This window comes from Micropterus dolomieu, linkage group LG16, assembly GCF_021292245.1.
Source record: "Micropterus dolomieu isolate WLL.071019.BEF.003 ecotype Adirondacks linkage group LG16, ASM2129224v1, whole genome shotgun sequence".
Lineage (NCBI taxonomy): Eukaryota > Metazoa > Chordata > Actinopteri > Centrarchiformes > Centrarchidae > Micropterus > Micropterus dolomieu.
In genome coordinates, this window is record NC_060165.1 from 13,201,588 (window position 1) to 13,228,569 (window position 26,982).

Below are 26,982 nucleotides of genomic sequence, written 5' to 3' on the forward strand. Positions count from 1 at the left end.
TGAGCTCTTCAGGCAGTTCCTTTGACCTCATGATTCTCATTTGCTCTGACATGCACTGTGAGCTGTAAGGTCTTATATAGACAGGTGTGTGGCTTTCCTAATCAAGTCCAATCAGTATAATCAAACACAGCTGGACTCAAATGAAGGTGTAGAACCATCTCAAGGATGATCAGAAGAAATAGACAGCACCTGAGTTAAATATGAGTGTCACGGCAAAGGGTCTGAATACTTATGACCATGTGATATTTCAGTTTTTCTTTTTTTAATAAATTTGCAAAAATTTCTACATTTCTGTTTTTTTCTGTCAAGATGGGGTGCTGAGTGTACATTACTGAGAAATAAAATGAACTTTTTTGATTTTTGGAAAATGGCTGCAATGAAACAAAGAGTGAAAAATTTAAAGGGGTCTGAATACTTTCCGTACCCACTGTATGTAAATTGACTTGATAAACATGCCCTAAAGGTAATGATATAGCCAACGTTATGAGTGAAAAAGACACTGCCAAACTACAAAAATACTTTTTGTTTGCTTGGCAATGTTGACTAACACGAATAAACACAACTTACCATTACTACAGCTGTATGAACCCAAAGTAAACATTTTGCTGTGATTTAAAGAGCAATAAACGGATCAAACTGAATGAATTCATGCTTTCCCAGGTCCTTCAGCAGGACAACAACTTCTAAAATGTTTGTTTTCTGAATGGAGTTCGGATCGATCAGGGCTATGCTAACTTGGTCACAGTAAAGTACAACGATAGCTGGAATAAAGTTACATACACATGTTTTCTGAACTCACCAGGTAGTTCAACCTCCTCGTTTTCTTTTCTCCCAGCAATGTCTAGTTTTGTGCAGTTTTTATATAAATATGAAGTTGTAGTCCAACAGAGTTCTGGGTGCCAACCGACGCTAACACTGGAACCGGATGTGCACGGAATCTAGCTGCTGAGAAGCTCGAGTGAAGATAAATCAACTTTGAAATCCCAAAAACTAAAGGAAAAAGCTAATTTAATAAAAACAGTTTACTCCGAGCTCCTCCCGCGAGCAAACGGCGTAGTTGTCAGAGCATAATCCAGTCAGACCATAGGTGTTTATTTGTCCAAAAGCTGGAGCGCTGCTCCCTGCCTCCTCTCCCCCAAGTTTAGCAGCTCTCCGCCGGCCTACGTGTCTTTGCATTGACTTTGTATGTAAACTCGCTCGCTCGCTTTGCTTTTGGTCTGAAAGCACCATAACAGCCGCATTTTTAGAGAAGGTTGAAGATTGGGGTCTTTCGCTGCTGATGTTAATGTTTCTTAGAATTCATACACGGGTTGCCTCTAGGCAGTGTGTGTCTCTCAGGAAAGAGCCACTTCCTCTTAGTCACTTAGACGAAGGCCAGTAATACTAATAACTACATGTAATTTCTGTAAAAAAGAGTTTTCGAGTTATGCATGTAATTGGTCTTTGGCTTGTGTCCATGTGATGAAACTGCATAGAGATGTTTAAAAGCTGCATGTGTCTCTTGCTGAGCTTTAAACACACAGCTGTTGCTTTGAATGTCAAATGTGATCATCCCAGGCCAGGCGGCCTTGATACACACACTCATTAAATTCAGTTCAATTCAATGGGACTTTAATGGTACAGGAAACAGATGTTTACATTGCCAAAGCAAGTGTGAAATAAAAACATGTACATAAATAATTATGATTTAGCTATTAAAATATATATACAGATAAGTACAATAAAATAGAATACTAAAAAATACTAATACAAATCTCTGTTTTCTAAATGTCCAGCTCCAGTCCTAATTTGGCTGTGAGGACGAAACATCGTCAGCTACACAGCCTGATTAGAGGTGAGTGTGTGTGTTTACTAGTTTGCTGCCCCCCCCCCCACCCCCAAATCCACATAGTCTGTTTTTGTTTGAGTGCTGCTGCATGCTTCAACAGCCTGTGTTCTGTTGTGTGAGGGTGTCTGTTCTCCAAACACACACACACACCATGTTAAGACAGCAACAGTACTACTGTTGCTGCCTGAGAGAAAAAGACAGATGGAAAAATAGGACAATATGAAAAAAGGCTATATTTTCGCTTTGAGGATTGCAGTGAGTGGTGTGCGTGCGTGTGTATGTTTGGACTAAAGTGAAGCCAGTCTACAATCAGCAGAAGCACATATGTGTTTGCGCGACTCAGTTCCTTCAGTTTGTCTGCTTGTGCGTTTGTTGGACAGGAAACCAGAGACCACAGAGTTTCTCCATGTTCCAACTACATGTTCAGTTTGTCCAGAAATGTATTTTGTATTTTCACAAATTCGACTAATATTACACATAAATAAAAATGATTTGACTTTGGAATAGACTTGTGTGACTTGTTTAATTTTAATTGAACCAAAGCTCAAAGACCTCTGTGCAGGGTTATGTTACATTACCATTAACTAAACAGGAACAGGGACGTATAATGGTCTCCCAGAAGAGAAAAGGCTATTTGTTATGTGATTTAGGTGAAACTGAAGATGATTTATGATGATTTTAACTGCACTTTTTAGTTAAATGTCCTTCATTTCTGAACGTTCCTCTGGATGGATGATTATAAATCATTTGAGTTGTGTTTTAGGAAGGGAATTTAATTTGCGGCAGACACATATTGCCTGATTCTCTATCTCTGCGTTCATAGGCAATATTACTTGGCTAATTCTACTTTCTCTTTTTGGCACCAGTAAACATTATTGGAATTGCCAGTGGACAAAGTCGGTTAAGTGTGACCATTCACAAAGCCTGATTAAAACATGTAGAATGAGTTAACTAACTCTGTGTGTGCACGTGTACGCGCTCTCGTGTGTGTTGCTATATAATCAAGCCCTGTATAGGTCAAGTGTCGTGTCATTTGGCGTTACTTGAGATTGTCAGGGATTCACCCTACATGATGGAAAACACGAATCCTGTCTCCCACCGCCTCCCTCTGTTGCACTCACTCTCAGAATCCCCGACACCTTCGACCCTTTGTCTTCAATTGAGCAGCGTTGTATTCCCTTTAGGCATACAAACATGCACACAAGCAGTTTAACACACACACACACACACACGTGTGCCCCCTCTACCCTGCTCAGATATGTAACCTGCACCCATCATGAAATATAGAGCACCCAGAGAGAGAGAGGGAGAGAGAGAGGCTAGTGTTACTCATCACGAGTTAACAAACACATTAAGGAGGCCTCCTATTGCACTCATGTTTTCATTAGACAGAAACTTTACACTGACAGAAAACCAGCAGTCATAAGCATTTACGTTAAAATCTTCTCTTCTCTCTACTCTCTAGTGACTAGAGACTAGTACGTCATTTGTCCACCTAAAAGCCAGCTTCGTGGTCTCCTTTGATAGAGATCAGTGTACTACTTGTCAGCAGTATTGCTTCATTCTCAGTTACTATCTCAACTTGTCTAAACTTGACTGCAACATTCTGCTTTTTCAGGCCAAAATTAGCAGCTTGGTTTTTACAAGCCAAGGATAAACAAGCAAACTAACTTTTCCAAGAGTGACCTTTTATATAAATAAAAAAAGTTCTGTTTATTGTTTTTCAGATACAGTTACATATCTTATGTGCGTATTTATTTATTTGTGTGTGTGTGTGTGTGTGTGTGTTATTACAAGGGAGGAAGAGGGGGAAAAAACAACCATGGGAATAAGTGGGATGGTGGCTTTTTATCATTAACCATATTATACCGGTTATTTGATATCTCTATTATAACTGCTTTCACTCCAAACACAGACAGATTTGGTTCTGGTTTAAGTTTGAGTGTGGAATTTTTTAGCTTTGGCAGTTCCAAAAGATGTGTTCTCTATTTTCCTGTTTCGTTGCAGCTGTCTTAAAACCCGCTGTGATGATTCTGTTAGTTGTGGTTTTTCTAGCAGCCCTGAAGGGGGCCCACCTGTGAGCTGCAAGCAGATAGTGAGACATTTTCAAAGCTCCCCTGCTTCTACGTAGAAAACACAGGAAGCCGGTCACATGAAGCCAGCACCCTAAATTTAAAACCTACCATGACTCATGTTAACGTTTTATGCAGCATGTAAAACCTCTGATGTTGCTGCAGATGATGGAGGGATGGAGGCGTGTGTACAGTTACGCATCACAATGTTTAGGAAACCTACACTGAACTGATTGACCTTCAACGCGTTTCTCCTCTGCTCTGCTGAACTTAAGACTTCCATAGAAATTTAAGCAATCGTCTAGGTTTTCAAGCCTGAAGAGGAAAGAAAGTCTATGCTTGAGACCCAAAAGGTTCACACTATTTTTTTAAAACGTGGTCCATATCAGACTGCAGTGTGACCCGCATGCGCTTCGAGGCCACGGACTTTAGAGTCTACGGTTTTATTGTTAAGTTGATTTCCGGTGGAAGAAAGGGAATTCATGAGCAAATGACCTCCATCGCTGCCCTCCTCCATGTTTGCGTTCACGGCAGCTCCCGCTAGCGCAGAATTGTGATGACAGTCGCTCCAGACTAGAGTCGGACGTCGGAGTCGCATGACTTCCGATCTGACTGTCCAGACTGAGGTCGCATTTGAGAAAGTCCGACCTTTATCTTATTTGGATGACGTACGGAAGTGGCCCATGTCCAAACACATACATTATGAGCACACAAATCAGATTTGGGTCACTTTGGCTTGCAGTCTGAACACAGCCTAACTTATCTAAATCCTTCCAGTCTGGCTTTTAATAATAAGTGAAATAGTGTATCAATTTCCCATTATGTATCAGGTGATCTTTCCACCATTGCATGATACCATTGCAGCGTCAAGCTCTGATTAACTACAGTGAAGTGTAAGGATGATGTGAGCGGAATAAGACCAGACTCATCTTTTGTATGACAGTTTAAACAGTCGCTTCAATCATTAAGTATTTAGCCTTTTGCTGTGTGGTGCAGAGCCACGGTTTGTTTTTCCCCCCTTAATTAGCCTAATATATTATTTCATAAAAATTTAATTATTTCTTCTGATATTAGTGGAGGTGTAGGTACCAGATGTGCTCGGGTGGTCAGATCTGCTCGGGGGCCTCCGCCTGTTGGTAACGTCACATAACATGATGAAGTGGCAGTTTGTGATTGGCTGTACGTTGGCGTGTTTACGGATATAGTTTTAACGGGTCCTCGGATCAACTATGGAGACCCCAGATCAGTTAAATAATCGTATTTAAGTTATTTAACAGCTCTGGGAGAACTTATACAATGAAATACAGCTCGGCTTATTAAACAGGACTTAACACAGCCTGACAATAGCTGTAAAAGCTCTGAGAGCAGAAAGCCACGATTTGTTCTGTTAATGTTACGACGCTAATGTTAGATGCCGATCAAGTTAATCTAACGGTAGCTAATTTAAGCTACTCGGACAAACTACATAGTGCCCCTTTTTATAAATGTTGGTATCAGATCTGCTCGGGGTCTTTATTTATCGGTAAATATTTTTGCTTTTATTTCACATTTGGCAAGATGGCAAAAATGTACAGACAAATTGGCAGTGGATTGGCAGCCAACATTACCGTCGTAACAGTAATTCACCGAAAACTAGTATCCGTAAACACTACGACATACAGCCAATCACCACATCTGGTACCTACAGGGGCACTCTTTCTTTAAAGCAAAGCAGGCTCCCTCCACTATAAAAAGCATAGAAACCCTGTACAGAAAACGTAATGTTAAAGGACACTACCTAAATGTTTGGTAAGTTGTGCTTTTCTAATTAAGAAAAGAGAGGAGATAAAATATTCAATAAGAGGTTTATTAGAGTCAGAGCTTCAAAATTAGGTAATTTAAGAACTTGGAACAGAGTGCAAAATATAACCGGTTATTGGAAACCAACCCTAGTTATTTAAAATAATGTGACACATTAGGAATATTAAGACAAAGTGTGTGTGTGTTCATCTCAGAGAGTAGCTGTAAGGTATCACGTGAAGTCAGAGGGAAGCATGTTACATAACCAGTTACATTAAATATTATAAGAACAATAAAAAAAAAACTCATCACACACACACATCTTTCACTTTTCATTAGACGCACTTTCAAACGCATCCCTCATTTAACCGTCGTTGAGTGTGTGTGTTTGTGCGCCTGGTATGAACAACCACACTAGATTCCTCACTGACTTTTGTGTGTGTGTGTGTGTGTGTGTGTGTGTGTGTTTTGAATGATATCCTTCGTGGGCTATGCGATAGTGCCACTGCTGTCTACGATGAAGCAGCTTAGTCTGTGGCCTTGCGTGTGGAGTTCATGTGAACAGACAGTGTCAGGGTTCAACTACATCAAGCATAGGTCTCTTCATTAATCGCTGCAGTTTTCTGATACACTCCTGTGAGTTAATAAGAATGTAGGGTTGGAGTTATGCTGCTCCTCCTTTATGGATTTGATCATTTAGCATTTTTCAGAGAGAGAGAGAGAGAGTTTAACATTAGTGATGCATTGAGGTTGTATTGTCAATTTTTGCTAGCTACTTTAAAGTGAACATCTAACATCCTTTTACCTCTTTACATGTGACATTAACATTAGTTCTGGCTGAGAGTAGATCCACAACACATAGAAATGCACTACAGCCGCAAGAGTTGGGCAAGATGTGAAAATATACACCGTGGTAGCTCCCTTTAACATCTCTGAATCTGTTAGGCCGATGTAGGTAATGTTTCTCAGTGAGCAGGTTGAATTAATGGTAATCTTGGATTTGTACATGAATTTTGCATTAACCTTGATTTGAGTATGGTCAGTATTTGTTGAATTCATTTACTGAATTAGCCAAAGCATACATTATTACCGGTCTATTGGCTCTGTAAACTGTTACTTTAATAGATTTTGATATTGCAAAATAATGAAACAAAATGACACACACTTAATACTAGATTTTATCCATATTTCCCATTCCTAGTAGAGCTGAAAATATTTTTTAAATTGTACTTCGGAGACACATTTGGCCTTATAAGAATTCAAGAGGAGATACATGTTCACCTCAAGCCAACTTCGTACACAGCTATCAAAAAATAAACATTTAACAGCTATAAGAATCAGAAGACAGGCAGCTCATATAGCACTAAATTACTGAAAATAGTTACTTATCTAATCTTCAAAATACAGAAGAGTCTACGGAACTACTATCAGGTTGTCTTGATGTAACTTTTGTTAGATTCTGATAAGCGGTTAGCTCTGCTCTAAAACGACTTCTTCCTCCATTTTAAAACCTAAAAAACTGAGCACAAGGGGTGGATGTTATGTGACGTGGTTTGAGGCTACCAACAACACGATCCTCAGGCTTCAGTACAGGATACCATGCATTTTTTGACATCTTCTGTTTAATTTAGCAAAAAGGGTTGAAATGTGAAATATCTAAATAAGCAAAGTTCTTGTATGGGTGTTTAAATAAAATAGTCTACTGTCATGTTTTGATTAATTTATGTAAACATAGGAAGTGTGAGGGAGCGGCAACAATGTACAGTTTCTATAATAAGTAGTCCATCTTTTTTTTTACATTATTTAGGTCTTAACCTCACTGATAAAACTTAGATGAAACTGCGTTGTTTAACCAACTAAGTATCTGTCTCTATCTCTTTACCATCCCTCCCCTGAAGGCAGCATGAAGATCAAGTTTAAAACTCAACCTCCTTCTGTCCCTGACGCACATTAACATTCATACAGTAGCTGCAGGAGACATATGGCTAATTACACTCAACCATTTCCTGCTCACAAAGACACACGCACATGTGTACGAACACACACTGGCACAAAAAGAGCCCTCATCTAAACTGTGACCTACATAATACCCACTGTCTGACTTGACCGCTCTCTCTCTCTTTCTGTAAATGGGTCAGTTCAGAGAGACCACTGGTCAGACAGACTTGGCAACCCGTGTGTGTGTGTGTGTTTGTGTGTATTATGGGGTGTGTGTGTGTGTGGTTGTTATTGAAGTCATTGAATTCTTTGAGAGCTTTGTAATGGGGTGTGTTTGTGAATGAATGAAACTTGTTGACACGAGTGTGCTGTTATCACATTTACTGGTATGAAAATAAACTGTAGAAAAATGAATTAAAAATCATTATGGTTACACGCACATTACATTTTAAAATATATGCCAGTGGGTAAAAATGTAGTCTCAAATCTAGGAGGTTCCCAGGAAAACACTGCCTTAGCTGTTTTCTTTTCAATGTCTGTGATTCCTGTGACCAGAGCATACGTGTGTGTGTGCGTGTGTGTGTGTGTTGTCTAGGCTCGGTTCCCTAAATACCCTGTAGCAAACCACAGTGTATTTTGGGAACACTGCGAGTGTGTGGTTTTGGAAAAAGGACGTTAGGAAATAACTCTCAGCCTGTTTTCTTATGTTTTCCAGCATAAATAATAACCCAACAGTTTACAGCTAATCCAGTGTACGGAGCCGTATTAGGCAATAGTATGTGTCTGTGTGTGTTTTTGTCTGATAATGTGTGTGTGAATCAGTGTTGGCATCACTCTGAGGTGTGATGGAGGGATTTTGAGGCTTTGAACAGGGAGGATCTGTCTGTTTTTCTTATCACTGCCTCTGGACCGGGAGGATTTGAAGCCCTAAAGCTGTCAGAGAGAATTAAAAACAGAAAACACTGCTGTTTGTCGTCCAACTTCTCTAATGAAGGGGTGTCGGTCCCATAGGTTTGTCTGTCTGTATATAAATGTCTGTTTGTTTTTATTCTCTCTGGTTCACTCAGGCTTACCATTGCTTTGCGGTTGCACAAGCAGCAAAACAGTTTGTCATTTGTTGACAGCAGCTGTTGTTGGTTGCTGCTGTCAGTAATTGGAAACAAAGCCATTTTTATAACTCAGCTTGATCTGATCTCAAAACATTTTATATTATGTAACACCAAATAGCAGAAATCTCATGAGTGAAATGTGTAACAATAGTTTTTGTGCACCTGATCCTCTATTTGTTTGCTCATCTTCATATAAAGATATCCATCTAAAGTTTTAAAAGCATTAGTCAATTTAATATTAATGATGATCAGCAGAGAATTAATCACTGATGGCATTTATCAAGTAAAAAATCCAACCTTTCTCTGGTTCCAGCTCCACAAACTAGAGAATTTGCTGCTTTTCTGTTTTATATTGTAAATTGAAAGTGTTAAAAACAAGCAACTCATCATGCTCTGAAAAAGGCTTCATGCAAAGCTGCATTAGCAGTTTTGTCTGTCCTTTAATTGTATAGGGAATTGACCAAAATGATCAAAACATGAGGTGGTTCTTTTTTTCTTTTTTTTAACCACTCAAACACGCTTTTCCTGGATTTCTTTTGTGGAAACATGCACATTCCTGCCATTTTTGAAGGCAGTAATAAATAAATCGTCATGTCTTGAGTGAGATCTGAAACATAATGCAGCACCAGAACAAAGGACTAGTTGCAGTAGATTACATTTGTGGAGGCTTTTGGAGTGCAAGCTGCAAGAATACTTTTCTCACCCTCCAAATGGTGTTTGCTCTTTACATACACCCCCTTCTTCCTCTCTACGTCTTGGTCTGTCAATTAGTCTTTCTTTCACTGACTCTCTATTGACACTGTTGGCCCATTTACTTGTGTAACCACTTCACATAAAAAGGACAAACCAGCATCGTCCACACTATCTCTGTCAGTCTCCTTCTTTCTGTGTGCCATGTTTCAGTTCAGATATGCTTTATTTGCATGCATGTGCAATAGCAAAAAGCTAGTGGATGGATTTTATGTCAGGAATAGTGTAGCTCAGCCGTGAAAGACGGAAGGAGGAAGCAGTGATGAATGTAATTGTAGACAACAGACGAGCAAGATACTTTCTTCCTGTTGCTAAAAATGTCTCTTGCCGTGTGTGTGCGGGGGGGGGGCGTGCGTGCGCGCGCACACAAAAATGCATATACACCCACACCTCTGCAACACTATGTGCAGAATGCCTTTTATGCGAAGTATGCATGCCGCATTGACAGGTATAGGAACGGAGTATTTTGCAGTCTTGTGCATTAGCCAGCTTGTGGTTTGCCGTGTGTGTTGAGTTAACACTACTAGCAGACTTCTGTGCCTGATGTAGAAAGCGTTCACACTTGGCTCGAGTAGAACATTTTCTGCCCTACCTGCTTTTTTGAGCTTCTTGATACACTGAGCTTGGACTCACTCCACCGTGGCTTTGAACATGAGCGCTATGATGCGTTTTCTCACCAATACTCCTCTGTTTCTTTGAGGTGGTGACTTTATTGCACAGATAAACAAGTGTTGTGGTTTTATTGTCAGATAAGCTGCGAAGCTGTCAAATAGCACTGTAGTATGATCTTGCACATGTTTCTTTCAATGTAAACTTTGCCACAGAATGCTGTTGGCCACAAAATGGATTCAATTCTTTTGAAATGTGTCTCAAAACTATCAGCAAGTCTAAGCGCATAAAATGTTTCCAAGATACTTCATTCGAAAAGGATGACACTGCAAATGCCAACGTCAGCGATGGACTACTGTGCAGACTGAGGCTGGCAGCACAAACAAGCCTTCACATGCAAAGCAGGATGTCTTCACTCTGCTATGTCAAATCAAAAGTTCACATTTGAGTGGAAAGCTTGAGAGTAAAGCCAGAGAAAAGAGGAAAAATGTCGAAACGATAAGGTAAAACGGGAAACTTGAATGCATGAATGAATCATGAATACTCACCCTCAAAACAAAACAGAAAGAAATTTGTATTTTTGCAATATTTCATCAGGTATTGAGTAATAATTCCTGATAACCGACGAAGCCAAAGAGAAAAAACAAAGCTATTTCTGCCTATAATCGGCCTGGCCTGCAGCCGCTGCCCTCCATCACTCTCCATCTATCTGTTCCTCCATCCCTCCCACTCACACAGCAGGACAACGCTGCTCTTATGTAACAGAAACAGAAAAGAGTCACAAAAGAGAGGCTGACAGACAGAGAGGAGGAAGCAAGAGGGGCAGCGACCAAGAGAGAAGAGGGGAAAAAGAGTGGCTAACCGCAGAGGCCTCCATGTTTTCCACTTTACACCTTCTTATTTACCACATCTTCTCCTTGTCTTCCTCCACCTGACCGAAAGAGGTTTCTGCTTTTTAATGTCTCAGAAAAACAGTCTGGTTCGAAGAAGTTACAACACATATTAATACTATGTTTCAAAGACGTATTGAGACATTCAATGATGTTTGTCTCAGACGCACCATGTTAAGCTGATTTTAAACGAGGAAATAACTCCTTTTTAATCTTCTGTGTCAAATAACTTGGAACTAATCGCTCCGGTTTGTTGAAGTGGATCCAGTAAACCTCTGCTCCTTTCTTTAACCACAACAAACAAGCTCACATCACCAGCAGATCCTGTTTCAAAGACAACTTACAGTAATAACACACTGACTGACACACTGCATATAGTCACAAATGAAAGCAAGCTCTCTGTGTGCATTTCCCATCAGTGACCCAGATATTAATAACCAAATGATAATAATTCAACAAAGGGTTTATCTGATGGTGGTCAGGAATCATTGTAATAAAATGATCTATATATTGAGTCTGTGTGAGGTATATATCTATCCATCCATCATCAATCGCTTATCCTGCGTACAGGGTTGTGTGATTATGTATGTATGTGCGTGTGTGCAGAACACCATGTTTTGTGGACTTTAGTGTGAGTATTAATTATTGACCTTTTTATAGCAGTTTTAATAAAAGCATCCAAACTCAAGGCTGACAAACTAGCTTTTTTTGGATCTTTCAGTCACATCTCACGGTCTTCCTCAGTGCGTGGAGATTTGAAAATGGTGGGTAAAGCTGGTAAGAAGACCTTGAATTAAGATTTTCTGTCTAAAGAGATTTTTGTTTTGTAGTGTAGAAGATTATAGTTGTCATTTTCCTCTGCTATGTACAGTATATAAATATATTTTATCACATACATTTTAGGGTTGGGCCGACAGACTGACATCACGACGTTGAGCAGGCAAATGTTTCACATTATACCCCCAAGTGCTTTGCACATTCCTTGGAATTCTCTTCTCCCCACGCTCAGATACACAGACACAGAACTTTGTCTTTTACCGGAATTTTTTTATTTTTCCACCCGTGATCTGTCATCACAGCAACAGGTCAGCCACTTGTGGACTTGTTAATGACGCAGCCTATCAAATAACCGAAACCAACATCTGCACCCTGTGTGTTCAGTGCTGCTTTACCTGGTCCGTGCTTGTAAAATATTCACCGCGACTTGTAACGTTATAGGCTACCAAGTTTTTTACAAAGTGAAGTCTGTGCGAGTGAACACATGCACATAAGACCCCCCCTCCCCTCATCGTCCGATGGAAATTTTGTAGACATCGCCCAACCCTAACACATTTGTGATTCGTGAGACAAATTTCCTCCCATTTTTCCATTTTCACTCTGCTTTTGAATCAATGTCTTCTTTTTCTTTCTTTAAATAGCTACTAATTAGCACTGATGTGGGTGTGGTTCAGGTGGTTCAATGCAAGGTTGTCAATTTTAATTGTATGTGTGTTTATGGACCTGTTTTCTAGGCCAATCACTCACACGCCCAAACATTGCAAGGGAACAGCCATTAACCAGTTTTTGAAAATTCATGCATGTGTGTCTTAATGTGCCTCTGCGTGTGTCAGAATATGATTCATCCAGCGAGAATTGTCCCAGCCCGGCTTATAGAAAGACTGTTTGTTTATGCTGTAAGATGGGAGTCAAGGCAAACAACATGTAAAAGTGACTGGCTTTATTACTTACGTACGTGTATGTCTGAAAGAGATTCGAGTGCAGCAGTGTCAGAAGAAAATATATAAATGTGTGTTTGTTTTTCTTGGGAAGAAAATGAATGCCTTCAATCCTGTGTGTGTGTGTGTGTGTTGTGTGTGTGTGTGTGTGTGTGTGTGTGTGTGTGTACAGTCTTCCTCTCCTCTCCTTCGTCACTTATCAGGACACACCTCCCTACCAGGTATATAGACTTCACTCGTCCTCTCTCTTTCCTCATTACTCTGTCACTCACACTGCCTCTCTCTCTTGCTGTGTGATTTCAGTCTAAGATGCCCTAGGCCAGGAGAAGGGAAATGTAAATGGCTTCCAAAGTAAAAGATGCTGTGGTGTGGTACCAGAAAAAGGTAAGACGCTGTACATTTGTTGCATTTGCACGCCTCGCTTATGTTTTGCATGTCACAAAATAAGACAAAAAAAAAAAGTTTTTAATAAAAATGCATGTGCTGGTTGCCCCCTGTTTTTGCTGTGTATTTTCACTAAAATATTCATAAGGATAACATGACCCTGAATTATACTGCTACATTTACTCTTAAATATTTTAACTTAGCATTGCATCTACTGTAGGCTTTGGGAATTAACGTGTTACTCCAGAGAGCCTCGCTTCACATTGGATGATGCTTACTTAATTTAATAAGCAGTATGTCCCTGGTGAAAAATCATAAAGGCCTTCATCAGCCTGTGGATGTTGCTGAGCATAGTTGGATTTGCATGTGTTCACACTAGGCTTGGGCAGTATCATGGTATTACGGTATACCAGGCAGGGCTCCACCTTAAACTTTTTTGCAACTGGCCCCACTGGGCCAGTCTGTTTGAAACTTACTGGCCCGAAGACAATTTTTACTGGCCCTCCTTCCAAAAGTTATTTATCAGTGTTACAACAAAACCAAAGACTTATAAGTTATATTATACTGTTAACATGTTTTATTGGTTATTAAATGCATCCTGGATATAAAAAAACTAAACTAAAATGTAATCACAGTTAAAATTATAAAAAATAAAAAGGTTAACAAAACAGTTTACTTTTAAAACAATACTAACAGAATCAAACATGACGGGCTCTCTCTCCTGCTGACAGCCATTTAATAAAAACAATGTACACAGAGGAGCGGATACAAGTCGCCTCTATCCGGACTGACAGGTCACCATGGTAGCAAGGTAGTCCCGCCCAAAAGCATATGCTGCATTATCGTCTATTTCCCCCTAAATAGGACCATAATTTACTCAATTAACATCATGTTGTGTTGAAGAATACTTGAAACTAGCGACAGAGACCATAAACTCATTATGAAAGTGTTTACTGAGGTAATAATTCAACTGAGAAGTAGCAACATTTTACCAGGATTTCTGATGGAACCAGCGGACTCGCCCCCTGCCTGCCGTTAGAGAGAATACAGTTTTAAGTTCCGTCTGCATGTTTTCACTTTCAGACCCAGAGGTTGCTGCTTGATTGAGATTAGCGAAATAATATTTGACAACCACTTGTCGCGTAACTACAAATCTGGATTGGACAATGGTGAGCGCCAACTAAAAGCTGCAAAGCAACTGCAGGATGTTGAGTTTCTATTTTATTTTATTTTTTTTAAATACTAATGTTTTTGCACAGTGGGTTGCTTGTTCAACTGTCCCGACGTTACTTTTTACTGGCCCCGAGCCATCAGGCCACCGATATTGAGGAACCCTACCAGGGTCTTTTGAAATCCCGATGGTATGATTTCAATACGGTCAACAATCAGGGATGTGATTTTTCCGGATTATTCCGGATTTTTTGACCTGAAAATCTGACCCAGGTGAATCATGCAGATCTGTAATTGGGGGGAAAAAAGGAGGGGGATACAAGAGCTGGCCGAGTGAAATGGAAAGCATTTAAGGACATCTACAGGCTGACGTGTGTAAAGTTTTCCTTTCCAAGTATCAACAACGATGTTTGTTTGCGTTCAACTGCCAATTCCACACAGGTCTGTGCAGTGTATAGCCTACCACAGTCGCTCTCGCGTATCAAGGTGTTGGGCAGTAATAATGTAATATTAATTTTCCCAGTAAAGAGTAATGTAACGGATTGCTATTTCCTAAACAGTTGTACTATTACAGTTACTATTCCAAGTAACGCAGCGCTACTGAATGCATCATCCCTGACGTGAATGCGCGACCGTGCTGCACAACCCCGGACCTTATCTTGTTCGAGTCAGCTGCCAAAAAGCTAAAGGAAGACTGGAGAACAGAGAGAGAGAGGTATTTTCAACAGCTGTAAGTAACGTTATTGCCATTATTGTGTCACAGTCTAAGATGCAAAGAACATTGTCCTCCGTTGTAAACTTTGTGTGACCAGCAAAAAGCTTTTAACCGCGAACAATTCTACATCTATAACGTTACTTAATTAAAGCATCAGCTAAAGCAGCACAGCAGCGTGAAACTCAGAAAGAAACTCCGGCTGCTGATGCCAGTGATGCTTGGACTCGTCTGGAGAGAGTGGTGTTATATCACCCAGTAATAAGTAGAGTAGCTAATATTACTTTTTAAGGAGTATATGCTGAGTAACTAGTCAAATCAAACAAGCGCTCCACGAGGTAACCATGGCAACAACTTCTGTATAACTGGCGCTATCCCGTGAGACACGGTTGTTCTCGTCACACGCACGCTGCTAGAGTTGAAATGTCAGACTTCTTACTACAATTTATCAATAGACAGAGACTGATCTGGCTGTTTGAGTTCCCTGAATATAACTGTTTCTTTAACAGTTAGGCCACCAGATCTTAAACGGGCGACCACCTTTGCTGCTGTCTCTTCATTAAAAATGGTCTATGGGGGGTTGTTATATTTTCCTGCTTTTTTGCCCTTTGCCAATCACATGCCTGAACAATACAGATGCTTCTCTGTCTATTAAACTGATACGGAGATGCTTTATTGAGCTGATGTATTACGTCCTCAATGTAGGCAGGCGACGCCACGTGAAACTGCCCGACCATCATCTTCAATGCAACAACAGGAGGTTTAGCTGCAGCCTTTATTCACTGGCATTCTTTCTAATTGCCAGCAGGGGACAAATCCACTGTTTGCAAAAAGAAGTCTGATTGTATGCAAGTTTATGACAAAATGAGTCTACTTCTCACTTGATTTATTACCTCAGTAAATACTTTCCTAATGCGTTAATGTGGTCAGTCTCTAGTTTTAAGTCTTCTTCAATACAGCATGATGTTAACTTTGTAAATTTGTAAATTTTGGTCCCATGTATAATAGACAATAAACCTTGTGAATCAGTAGTTGCTACCATGGTGACCTATACAATGCGTATCCCTCGGTGACTATGGCCACTTCTTATTTGTATTTGAACCACAAATAGACAAAATGTGGTGCTTGCATAGTATCCACACTATTTTAGAGGTGCTAAATAAATAACTTAATATTTAAAAGTAGGAGACAAAAGCCTTGGCATGAACGAGAGAGAGATCTGCAGTAAACTAATATCAATTTATCGTTCTACCTCTAAACCATTTTGTCCCTTTTAAAATGAAAAGATACTGTGGTACAAAGAACAGTTCCTATATTTGTGTCCAGACTCTTTTTGATGCAAAGTATTTTGGCAGTGAGCTCCTCAGTGCTGTCAGCATCAGCAGAGTCGGTGTTGTGTGTCGTCTTGTTCCATGGTCTCAGATATCAGATCCCCTGCTGGACTCCAGCGCTGCACCCCCTGCAGCTCTCAGCTTACACACCTGTCTGCCTCTCTGTCCTCACAAACCTGTCTGTCTCTTCTTAGGCTGCCCCTGCTCATCTGTCTGCCTATTATTATTTCTCTACAGCCTCCCTTGTCTCCATATCTGTCTGTATGTTTCTCTCTCTCTCTCTGATCTTCTGCTTGCACCTGGCAGATGAAGATGTCAACATAAATCTTTCACTGAAATCAGATCACACTGAAGATGACTCAAATTGAGATGTAAAAAATGTAATTAAAGGTGTGAACTCTAAACGCTGCTGTCTACATGAGACAAACAACTATTGTCAATTGAAAATAGCAGGTTTTCACAGTTTTGCGTCTTTATTTTGGTTCTTAAATTAGACCATAACGTAACTGCAGGATTAAAATGGTCTTAGGTCTCAAATCAGGTATTTCCAAATCTACAGATGGCTAAAATTAGTCAAAAACAGAAAATCAATGCTCTCTTTAAATAATTTAAGATTAGGCTTGATGGCTCCACTCGGGGCTGGCTGGCTGGCTGGCTGGCTGGCTGGCTGGCTGGCTGGCTGGCTGGCTGGCTGGCTGGCTGGCTGGCTGAACTTATCAGGGCAGAGCCACAACCACTGAGTCATAATACTGTAGAATAAAGCCCTTTTTAAGTACCAGATCACACCTGTCCTCTGGATGTCTTTATCTCTGACATCTTTTGGACAATGTAAGAGTTTTGTTTTTTTTCCCTCTGACTAACTTGAATGTAGGGCTGGGCAATAAAACAGTAATTTACCTCTATAACCATATAATAAATGTTCAATAAATGTTTTGATTTAATTCATTTGAATCATGAATGAATTAGCACTTCATTTTTCTATTAAGATTTGTATTTTGTTGAGGAACAGGGACTGATAAAAAGACTTAATTTTACTCATGCATATTTGTTGAAAATTAGTTTTTATCATAATTGTTTTGAATGTTTCACATCAGATTTGATAAGTGATCCACTGTTGGCAGGTGTTTGTCATGTTCTGACCATAAAGTTTGAAAACTTAATGATTTGACATTTATCGGGATAATTATTGATATCGAATGATATGAACCTTTTTATCGGGATAAGATTTTTGACTATCGCCCAGCCCTACTTTAATGTAAATGAGATAAAACACAGACACTTGTGAAACCTACAGAAACGTTGTTTTTTGTGGATTGTCTGCTAGACATAAACAGGACTTTCATGTCTTTGTTGTTTGAGTCACCAGGACACTGTGATTTTATTTACCTCCAATGATTCAAATATCTGTATGGGCCCACCATGACCAATAACACAGCAGATACACCAGACTTGAAAGGTAAAGAGGGGTTCATTGCAGCTGTTGTATTCTGTCTAGCTCAGCACTGGCTTTGCTAAAAATACAAGAGAGAGCAAGAGAGAGTCTGTAGTTTGGCATTTAGCAAACACCTGAAATCCTGCCAAATAAACAAACTCTGCTCTCGGGAGAGTATTTAGGTGTGTGGATTTGTGCCTCTGACAAGACCTCACGTGGTGGAAAAACCCTGTTGTGTTTGTAGCCTTGGCTGGTGTGATTGGTGGTGTATTTCTGATCAGGACATTGTGTTATATTGGAGATGCTGTCAGAAATACTATTCATCTTTTTAAAGTACGCCAAATTGTTACTTTCAACTGAAAAATTAAAGATCACCAAATTTAGACATGCATGGATTTTACTGTACAGTGACTATTTCTTCTCACTTTACCACTAGTGGTTAGTTTGGGTTTTACTGGTCCAGGTTTATGGGTATCTGTCTGCTTCGAGCCTATTACAATATGACAGTTGTTTACATGGACGCTAATATTCCACTAATAATCGGAATAATAGCCCAATAAATAAATAAAAATGCCTCATGTAACCACCTCAGTCTGAAAAGACTGCCCTGATCTGTCCTGATCGGAAGGAATTCTCAATCGGGTTAAGAGGGGCGGTGTTAAACCTTGTGATAATATTTTCAATAGGAATATATTTGCACCTAATAACCATGTACACCAGGGATTTTCAAAGTCTGAGACTGGGGGCCTCCCCTCAGACAAAGCTTGGGAAACGGCACCACCCCACCACATCTTTAGTTTACTAGGTTCCGCTCAATTCCTGGATGCTTTTGGGATCATGATTATATTATTTGGGGGTAGAATTAGGTGACATCAACATGGCGTTAGCAAAACAAAACTGGTCCGTGGCTGATGCAACTTTTTTGTTGGAGACGTGCTGCATTCACATGGATGATAATAGGTCTCACTCACTCACTCACTCACTCTCACTCTCACTCTCACCCCCCCCCAACCGGTCGAGGCAGATGGCCGCCCACCCTGAGTCATGGTTCTGCTCGAGGTTTCTGCCTCTTAAAAGGAAGTTTTTCCTTGCCTCTGTCACCTAGTGCTTGCTCTTGGTGGGAACTGTTGGGCTTCTGTAAATATCATCACAGAGTACGGTCTAGACCTGCTCTTTTATGAAAAGCGCTGTGAGATAACTGTTGTTGTGATTTGGCGCTATATAAATAAAATTGAATTGAAGTTGCTGTGGTGATGTCAGATACACAAAGATAATAGATCACTCAGGGTTTTTCCTGGCTCAGAATGGGCTTTTGGTGGGTGACTGTGCGACAGTAAGCATGATCGGTACGGGTACACTAAAGGCAATAAGTAACCTTTTGACCGAAATCTAAGCTTTTTCTTGTTATTTCTGACCATTTGATAAACAAATACCCGTAAACTGGATGAGTAAAGATATGTTATTATATTAATAAAAGGACATTAAATAGAAAGTATAATGTTAGTATAATATATTTACAGGCTACACTTTATTCAGATAGTCTGCCTGCAGATAGTTTATTTGTTGAGATTTAGCTGTTTCATTAATAAAACCATTTTTTAATGAGTCTACACCACTGTGGTTAATATTTGATTTGATTAGGGCAAATGTTAGTTTATTCATTATAAGTTCAGATCATAGTACAGGCTACAATATAGCTTACCATTAGTAGCCTATAATGTTAATTTCAGTTGGACAAAACAGCAGTTACATTTTTTGGGTTGTGTGCAGTCATTAAGTTATTGTGCGAGAAAAATGTTCTATATGGTGGTTAGTCTCATTTGTTTATGCAAAGTACTAATTTGTCAATAATAACTGTGCATTCAGAACGAGTTCAACATAAAGTTTGCTATAGTGCCTCAACCTTTTTTTAATGTCCCGCCTACTCCAGGCTGTGATTGGTCAGTTCACACAAAAAGTGATTTTGACGAGCAACTTTAAACACACGGCTCCATGAATGGTTCCTGATCTCCCTACGGAGATTAGCAGGCAGGAGAGAACAGGAACAGGTACGCGTCACGTAGAGACCTGAAAATCTGAAATGGGGACGGCAGAGAAGAGTACCGGTACACCAAAGAGTAAAATGTAAAAGTGGCAGCACCGGTGAATACCGGTCCATTTCAAGCACAAACTGCTTTTTATATTGTGAGAAATCACAGGAAGTTATGTCTCCCATTACTGCTGCTTAAGTTTATGTTCTACTTGCTCAACAGTTGTTTGATAAATGGCTATTAAAACACATGGTTTTAGCTCGCTGAAACCTCTTTGGGGGGGGGGGGGGCCAAAAATTCCTCTATGCAGAAAAAACCCTATGATTTCAAGCTCTGATCATATAATTCTGGGTGATGCATCAAAGTTATTAGCTTCTTGTTGTCCAGATTGCCCATGTGCTGTCCTTGTGTATGAGAGCTAGGTAACATCTGGTTGTACATTCTGTTGCTGAGGACATTAAACCGTTGTCGGTATTCTGTAACGGCTTCACATAATTTCACTGTCCTACTCTCTGGTTTGCCGTCTATGGTCTGCATGAATTCATGTGAATGCAGCCTTCAGAAACGAGTGTGTGTGTGTGTGTGTGTGTGTGTTTTCAATTCATGAGTAATGTATTTAAAAAAACAGAAATGGTGCTTTCCCTAAACAATGGGGGATGTTACTTCCACTGAATGTGTATATTGGTACTACTTTCTTTACTGAAGAAACATAGTCCCTGTAAAAAGTCCCTGAATGTTCAGGGGATTATCCAGAGTATCTGTGAGACTGTTACTGGGAAAAACACATTTAAGTAAATTTTCAATGCTGTGAAATCAAATTACATTCACCTTTATTTTCTTGGTGTGGTGACGGATAATCTCAAATCCCACCTGGGCTAATAAAACCAAAACTATGTGCGTGACTAGATAGACCACTGGACTTTCTTTTTGTAATTTGTATGAACAGACCCTTTAAATCGGCCATCGTATGTTGATTTGAATGTGAAATGAAGAAAATGGTGGGTCAGTGAATCGTCAAATGAGTGGGTCAGCTCTGGTTTGGAAAAATAAATTTACCAAGTCGCTCAGAAAGATAAAGATCTGTAATAAAGAAATTCCAGATTTATGGTTCGAGAGAAAGGTCCAGACTTACAAACTGGTCTGAGAAGCTGACCTTGTCGTGCTCTGCAGTCTTCCGGCAGTGGCACGAAACAGTGTATTTGTGATTGTGCTATGTCTGGAGACAGGCTGTAAATAGACTCAGTGCTATGTTTGTGTGGAAGCTCCCTTTTCTCTCACCACAGTGCCATGCTAAGCCCATTTCACAGTGAAACGCTGTGTGTTCTCTTTAATCTCTTACTTCACCAGACAGACTTTTTTTCTTTTTTGTCTGACACATTCCAGTTGCCAGCTTCCTGGGCTGTGTTGGTGATATATTTAATCTCAAAAAGTTGCACTGTAAAACGCTTACAGGTTATTTGTGTGGCGGCTTTAAGGCCTATTTTAAGACTTAAGTGACAGTTCATATCCTTGGTATGTGGGGGCGAGATCTGTGGATGCTAATGACTTTATAAGATCAGTACCTCTGTGTGAATGTTCTCTGCGACTTGAGTTTTTATATGGAAGACACGGCTGCTTAAAGCGTAGAGGAGACAACACATACATTACCAAGTAGCTTCATATGTTATTTATATATTATAGGTCGATATTTATGTATCTCCTTATTTGGGGTTCAGTCGTAGGTCACACGTGATTAGTTGATGATAAATGAAATATGTTTGGATTTTACACTGTTTGTTGGACAAAAAAAGACAAGACTGTAATTGGTATTTTTGTTTCTGAAATTGTATGGACAACAATTGATCAGTGGAGAGCGACATCTATAGTCTTCTTCATCAATAATACAAAAAATGTTAGTGTTAGTCCTAAGTGATATCTTTGTTATTATAATATATTCTATAAAACAAGCTGATCTAGAGCTGGAATGATTAGTCAGTATATTGATTAGTCGATTGACGGCAACTATTTTGATGATCGTTTTTATTGTAAAGTAATTCTACCAGCGAAAATGCAAAACATTTCCTATTTCCCGCCTCTATATTATGAGGATTTGGTAAATTTCATTTCATGTGATATTATACTGAATATTTTTGGCTTTGGAAGGGAATTAGGATTACTTTCATATACTAAATAATCACTTGATTAATTGAGAAACTAATCATTACTTGTGGTCCAAAACAGATCATTATCTGATCTTTTCCCGTTGCGGAACAAGTTAACCTGCACTAAGTTTCTCTGAACCCCACTTTTAGTTGAAAAATCTTTCCACTTGCTTGGTAAATGTCCTGAATGTGTTTCTGGCTGGAGAGTTTACCATCTGTTACACACACACACACACACACACACACACACACACACACACACACACACACACACACACACACACACACACACACACACACACACACACACACACACACACACACACACCTGTCTGAGCTGAAAATACACCACACACTCACAACAACACTCCTGTCTTTGTGTGTTGCCATGGTCATACCTGAAAACACAGCAGAGGTTAAACTGTACGTCACAACCAGCTCTCTGACCAACATTTTCATTTCTCTTTGACTAATTTTTTTCTGTGTTTATTTGCACCTTTTACTATTCCATTTTTATTTTGTTCTTGTAGGAAATGACTTATTTATTGACACCAATGATTGAAATTTGAAGTTTCATCTTAAATTGGCATTAAACAAATAAGCTGCTTCAAAATCAGCACATAGTTGGGGATTTTTACAGGATAATCATCTGTTTTGGGATATGTGGTAAAATTATTTGTTTAATTTATAAGTCAACTGACAGCAATGATTAAAGATAACCAGTTTATTGTTTAAAATCATGTTTCATATCACTTAGAGTTGAATATTGGACTGTTGCTTGAACAAAACGATAGAAAATTGATAATGAAAATAATTAGTTACTAATTTGGATTAACCAATGCCTTTTTTAAACTGTCTCAGGATAGTGTTAATGAATTCATTGGGACCTTGACGCGTAACATTTTCCATCAGTTGCACATAGCACTCTAAACTGAAGGTATCCTCGTACACACCAGCAGTGCCTCTATGCGTTTCCCCTCGTGGTTAATCACTGTGTCAAAGCCAACTGTACCTAGTTATACATATGTAAATAAGTAATTCTCACAGGTAGGTGAAGGGATTTTCCATCACATCCTGCTTCATAGTGGAGAGTAAAGAGGTTTTTAAACTGAAAGGAAGTCATAACAGGAAAATAGATTTAGCAGATGGGAGGAAGTTGACAGCATTATATAGCTGGTTGCTTCACATAATTTTAAGGTCCTGACACAATTTCTAAAGACTTCAAAGTTGAAAGCTTTATCTAATTTATAAAAGACTGCAAGAATATTTTCATTATTTCTGTTATTTTTCAATGTATCGTATAGTCTATAAGATGCTGGAACATTTGGAAAGATGACCATTACAAGATCCCAGCGTTCAAGGGGACGCTTTCAAAGTCTGAAAACAAAGATATTCAATTTACAATGATGTAAAGCAGAGAACAGCCAATCCTTATGTTGTGTAGCTTGAACTAGCAAATGCTTGTTTTTTTTTCCCTTGATAAATGACTTTGAATTATCAAAATTGACTAATGAATGATTTGGCTAATCGTTTCAACAATAAAAGACCCTCTTTGAACCTGCATTGGCTGTTATAGACCAGCAGAAACAAACTTTTAAACACAACAATAAAATAACTCCTGAGGGAAATATCTGGCTCTTTAGCTGCTAAATGCTCACCAGCTAGTTGCTAAGTACAGGAAGAGTAAAGTGGTTTTGTAGAGCATTTTCTCAAACAACCGCTTCCTGCTGCGGCTGGAAACAACGCTGAGATCAGTGGATGGATCAGTAACGAAACCCAAACAGTGAGCTGAAAAACGCTAAAACGCTCTGCTGAGAGGAATAACGATTAAGGCTGAGCACAGGATTGTGTGTTTTGAAAACGCACAATGCTTGGCATTTCTCAATCTAAACCCTATTGTCCTTTGTTTTTGTGTCTATGTGACTAATTGGGACAACATGTTTTGAAATTGGTCCAGTTTTGAGCGAGCACGCTGCAGTCAGCAGCAGCAAAACAGGGCTGCAACGTAATCCTTGTGGCAATTGCGCCCGTCAAAGTACGCCCACTAAAGTGCTTGTTTTTGCCACTGACAGGCTGAGATTGCTATTACAAATATCTGACAACAATATTGAAGGGATCCCTACAGAGAAGGAGCTTTTGTTAAAGAGTATGATTCTTTTGTTTAACCAGAAACGGTCATTATATCGCTCTCGTCAGAGCCACCAGACTCCACTGATAAAAACAATAATTTTACCTCGCAGACTATGGGTGTAGCTGGTCTACTGCTGTCTAAGTCGGTTAGTTTTTGTGTTATTGTGGTGTATGTGTTTTAAAGGTTACACCAAAGTCACATGATAACACAAACTAACCGATCGAAGCTACGCGCTCGCTCAATACTGGACCATTTAAAAAAAAATGTTGTCCCAATTAGTCACACAGGTAAACAAAACATGGGAGAATAATGAAAAATATGTGTGAGTGTGTAACACCCCCTCCATTGCAGAGGCAGTTTGTTATATAACTCTGTTGCTTCGCTGACATAATCCCCCTCTCGCTCTCTCTGCCTCTCCCCTGGATCGTCCCGCCATCCGTCGTCATGGTGAACCCGGCAGTGCCGCAGCGGCACACTTGGCCTCGTCATTGTCCCTTCTGCTGCACTCTCAGCACTTAGCTTGTCAAGTCGGTGAAGTCTGTGATTTTCTCTGTGAAATCGGTGTAGATTCATGTGCCATTTAACTAAGAACATTTACTAAAACGGTTCCTAAAACAATCTTTTATCATTTAAAGACAGAATAATAATAATAATAATAATAATGCTAAGGCAAGTGGACTGATAAAGTGTAATTTAATTGTTTTTGTTGCCTAAGATTTATTTTGAGGGGTGATCAGTTATGCAGATAGTGATAAAAGAATGAATGTGTGTGCGTTAAGAGGATTTTGAGTGTTGTTAATTTCACTCTGTCAGATCTCAGTTACCTCATTACTCTGTGTGTGTTTTTCTACACCCTCTCTCCTTTCTTTATCTTTCTGCTGCATGGTCATGTTTGCCCTCTAGCTGTCCTCCACATATGAACTCTTCCATCCTCTTCAATCTGTGTGTGTGTGTGCGCATGTTTTAATAGGTTGAGTGATGTGGAAAATTAGCTGTCAGCCCGAATGTCACACAGTAATTCAGTCAGTGAAATCAGATTTAATGCTGTCCGGTGCTTTGTTCTTATCTGGTGGAGCCTCAGGATCCATATTTGTCAATAAGCCAGAGCCCGATCATAATGTCAGATTTTAAGAATTGCAGTTTATTTAGCTAAATGAACAGAGGAGTAATCTATAGTCCCTTATTGCAGCATTAAAAGTAAAAAACAAGGACAATTAAGGGCACACATTCACACAAAATTTAAACTCATTGAGACAAAAGAAACTGCTGTTAATGCCTGTTGCAGAAGTAGCTCTCCTGTAGCTTTTGATTTCAGCATCATGTGACATATGCAGCTACTTTGTTAAAAAGGGAGCAAAAGAAAAAAATTTACTTTCTTGAATTGTTACAGGATGGCCAGAGCTACAGTAGTTGACAAAACAATTTCACCACCAGCTGATCTACAGCTTTTCAGTCGATCCACGTGATCTCCCTTTGCCCAGTTGTCATGGCATTGTAAATATTAAAAGGACTTCTCCTCACTGTTGGCTTGAAAATGGTGAGGTTGTATATCAAGAACTGTTTTCAAGGTCAAGAATAAACATCTTAATAATCTTCAAATGTATTCAAACAGTCCCTATTTAACTGTTGGTGCTTTTGTTTTCTTAGACAGGTTGAAATTAAAAACAAACATCCGCCTGAACTCATAGTACTCCACTGCTTTTTTTTCTTGTGGTCTGTAGGTAGGCCAACCTGCTGATATATCATATTATTTAATGCCATGACTTGACTCAAATTATCTTTCTCATTATTATAATTTGATATATCTTCTCCACCATTGCTCATAATAATAATAATAATTCTACCAAATTCATCATAACACAAGAAAGAACAGTGTATGTTTAATCTATCTAATATTGTGTTGGTCATAGTATACACTGATTTACTGCTTGTCCATTTTGAATAATATAGAAGGTAAAGAGCTTAAAATGAATCGCATATTAAATCGCAATATTGGTAAAAATAATCGCAATTAGATTATTTTCCAAAATCATTTAGACCTACTCTCATAATGTTCTTCTTTCCTTGTCTTTGACCCCTCTCTTCCTATCAATCTTTAATGAATTCTCATTAAAAATGCAGTTTCCACTGGTGAGCTCACAGGGTGACCCAGTCTTGATGCCTTGCAGGCACACTCGCATGAATACACTGATCTGCTGAGGTCAGATCAGCTGATCACAGACAGTATAAAAAGCAAGTAAATTGTGTGACTCCCAGTGTCTTTTCTTCTACTTTGCTTTGGCTTTTGAAAGAGAAGTATTATAGTAGTTGAGTTTGACCTTGGAGTGTGTCTGTTTTGTTTTATATGTGTGTGTTCCCAGGTCAGATGTCTGGACAGGGGAAACATTTATCTTGTTCACACGTATCACTGCCTGTTTTTTTTTCTTTTCGGGGATCTGTATAATGCATTTCCTAGCCCCTAACATGAACCCTAAAACCAAGTCTTAACCCTCAAACAGTCTTTTTTTTGTGGGGTCCAGCATTTTGGTCCCCACAAAGCTGTCTGACCCTGTCTGAAGTATAGCGGGCTCCCGGTGTTTGGACCCCACAAGTGGGACTCTGGGGAAATGCATGCAGCAACACCGCATAGAGAGACTGTGCTTAATATACCTGCAGAGCGTGTGTGTGTGAGACATTGATAAGTACTAGTAAGGTCATAGAGGTTTCTTTTTGGACCAGTTTCACAGGTTCTTAATTCCACGTTAGAGATGAGAAAGAAGTGAGTAAAGACAGAGAGGTGAAAAGTAAATAAGAGAGAGAGAAGTAGAAAGTGAAATCTGCACAGCCAAATCCTTGAACTTGAAATTTTGAATTCTAGAGATCTGAAAGTGTTTAATTATATCCTTTAATAATAACACGTATGTTGTTTAATTTTAAGGAGATACAGCAGTGAAATGACATGTGAAAGCTCCTTCCAGGGAA

At 39.4% G+C, this 26,982-nt stretch overlaps 1 protein-coding gene across 4 annotated transcripts in view; it reads left to right on the forward strand.

Moving 5' to 3' along the window:
- Positions 1–26,982, forward strand: part of LOC123985148 (protein PHTF2-like) — a 76,705-nt gene that overhangs the window by 28,084 nt on the left and 21,639 nt on the right. For 3 of the 4 annotated variants that reach the window (XM_046072551.1, XM_046072552.1, XM_046072549.1), the window contains exons 2-3: positions 1,776–1,834; positions 12,994–13,074. In XM_046072551.1, coding sequence (XP_045928507.1) covers positions 13,030–13,074 — 45 coding nt within the window. In that variant the 5' untranslated portion in view covers positions 1,776–1,834; positions 12,994–13,029. The remainder of the gene's footprint in view (positions 1–1,775; positions 1,835–12,993; positions 13,075–26,982) is intronic. The other variant, XM_046072550.1, reaches the window with a different exon arrangement.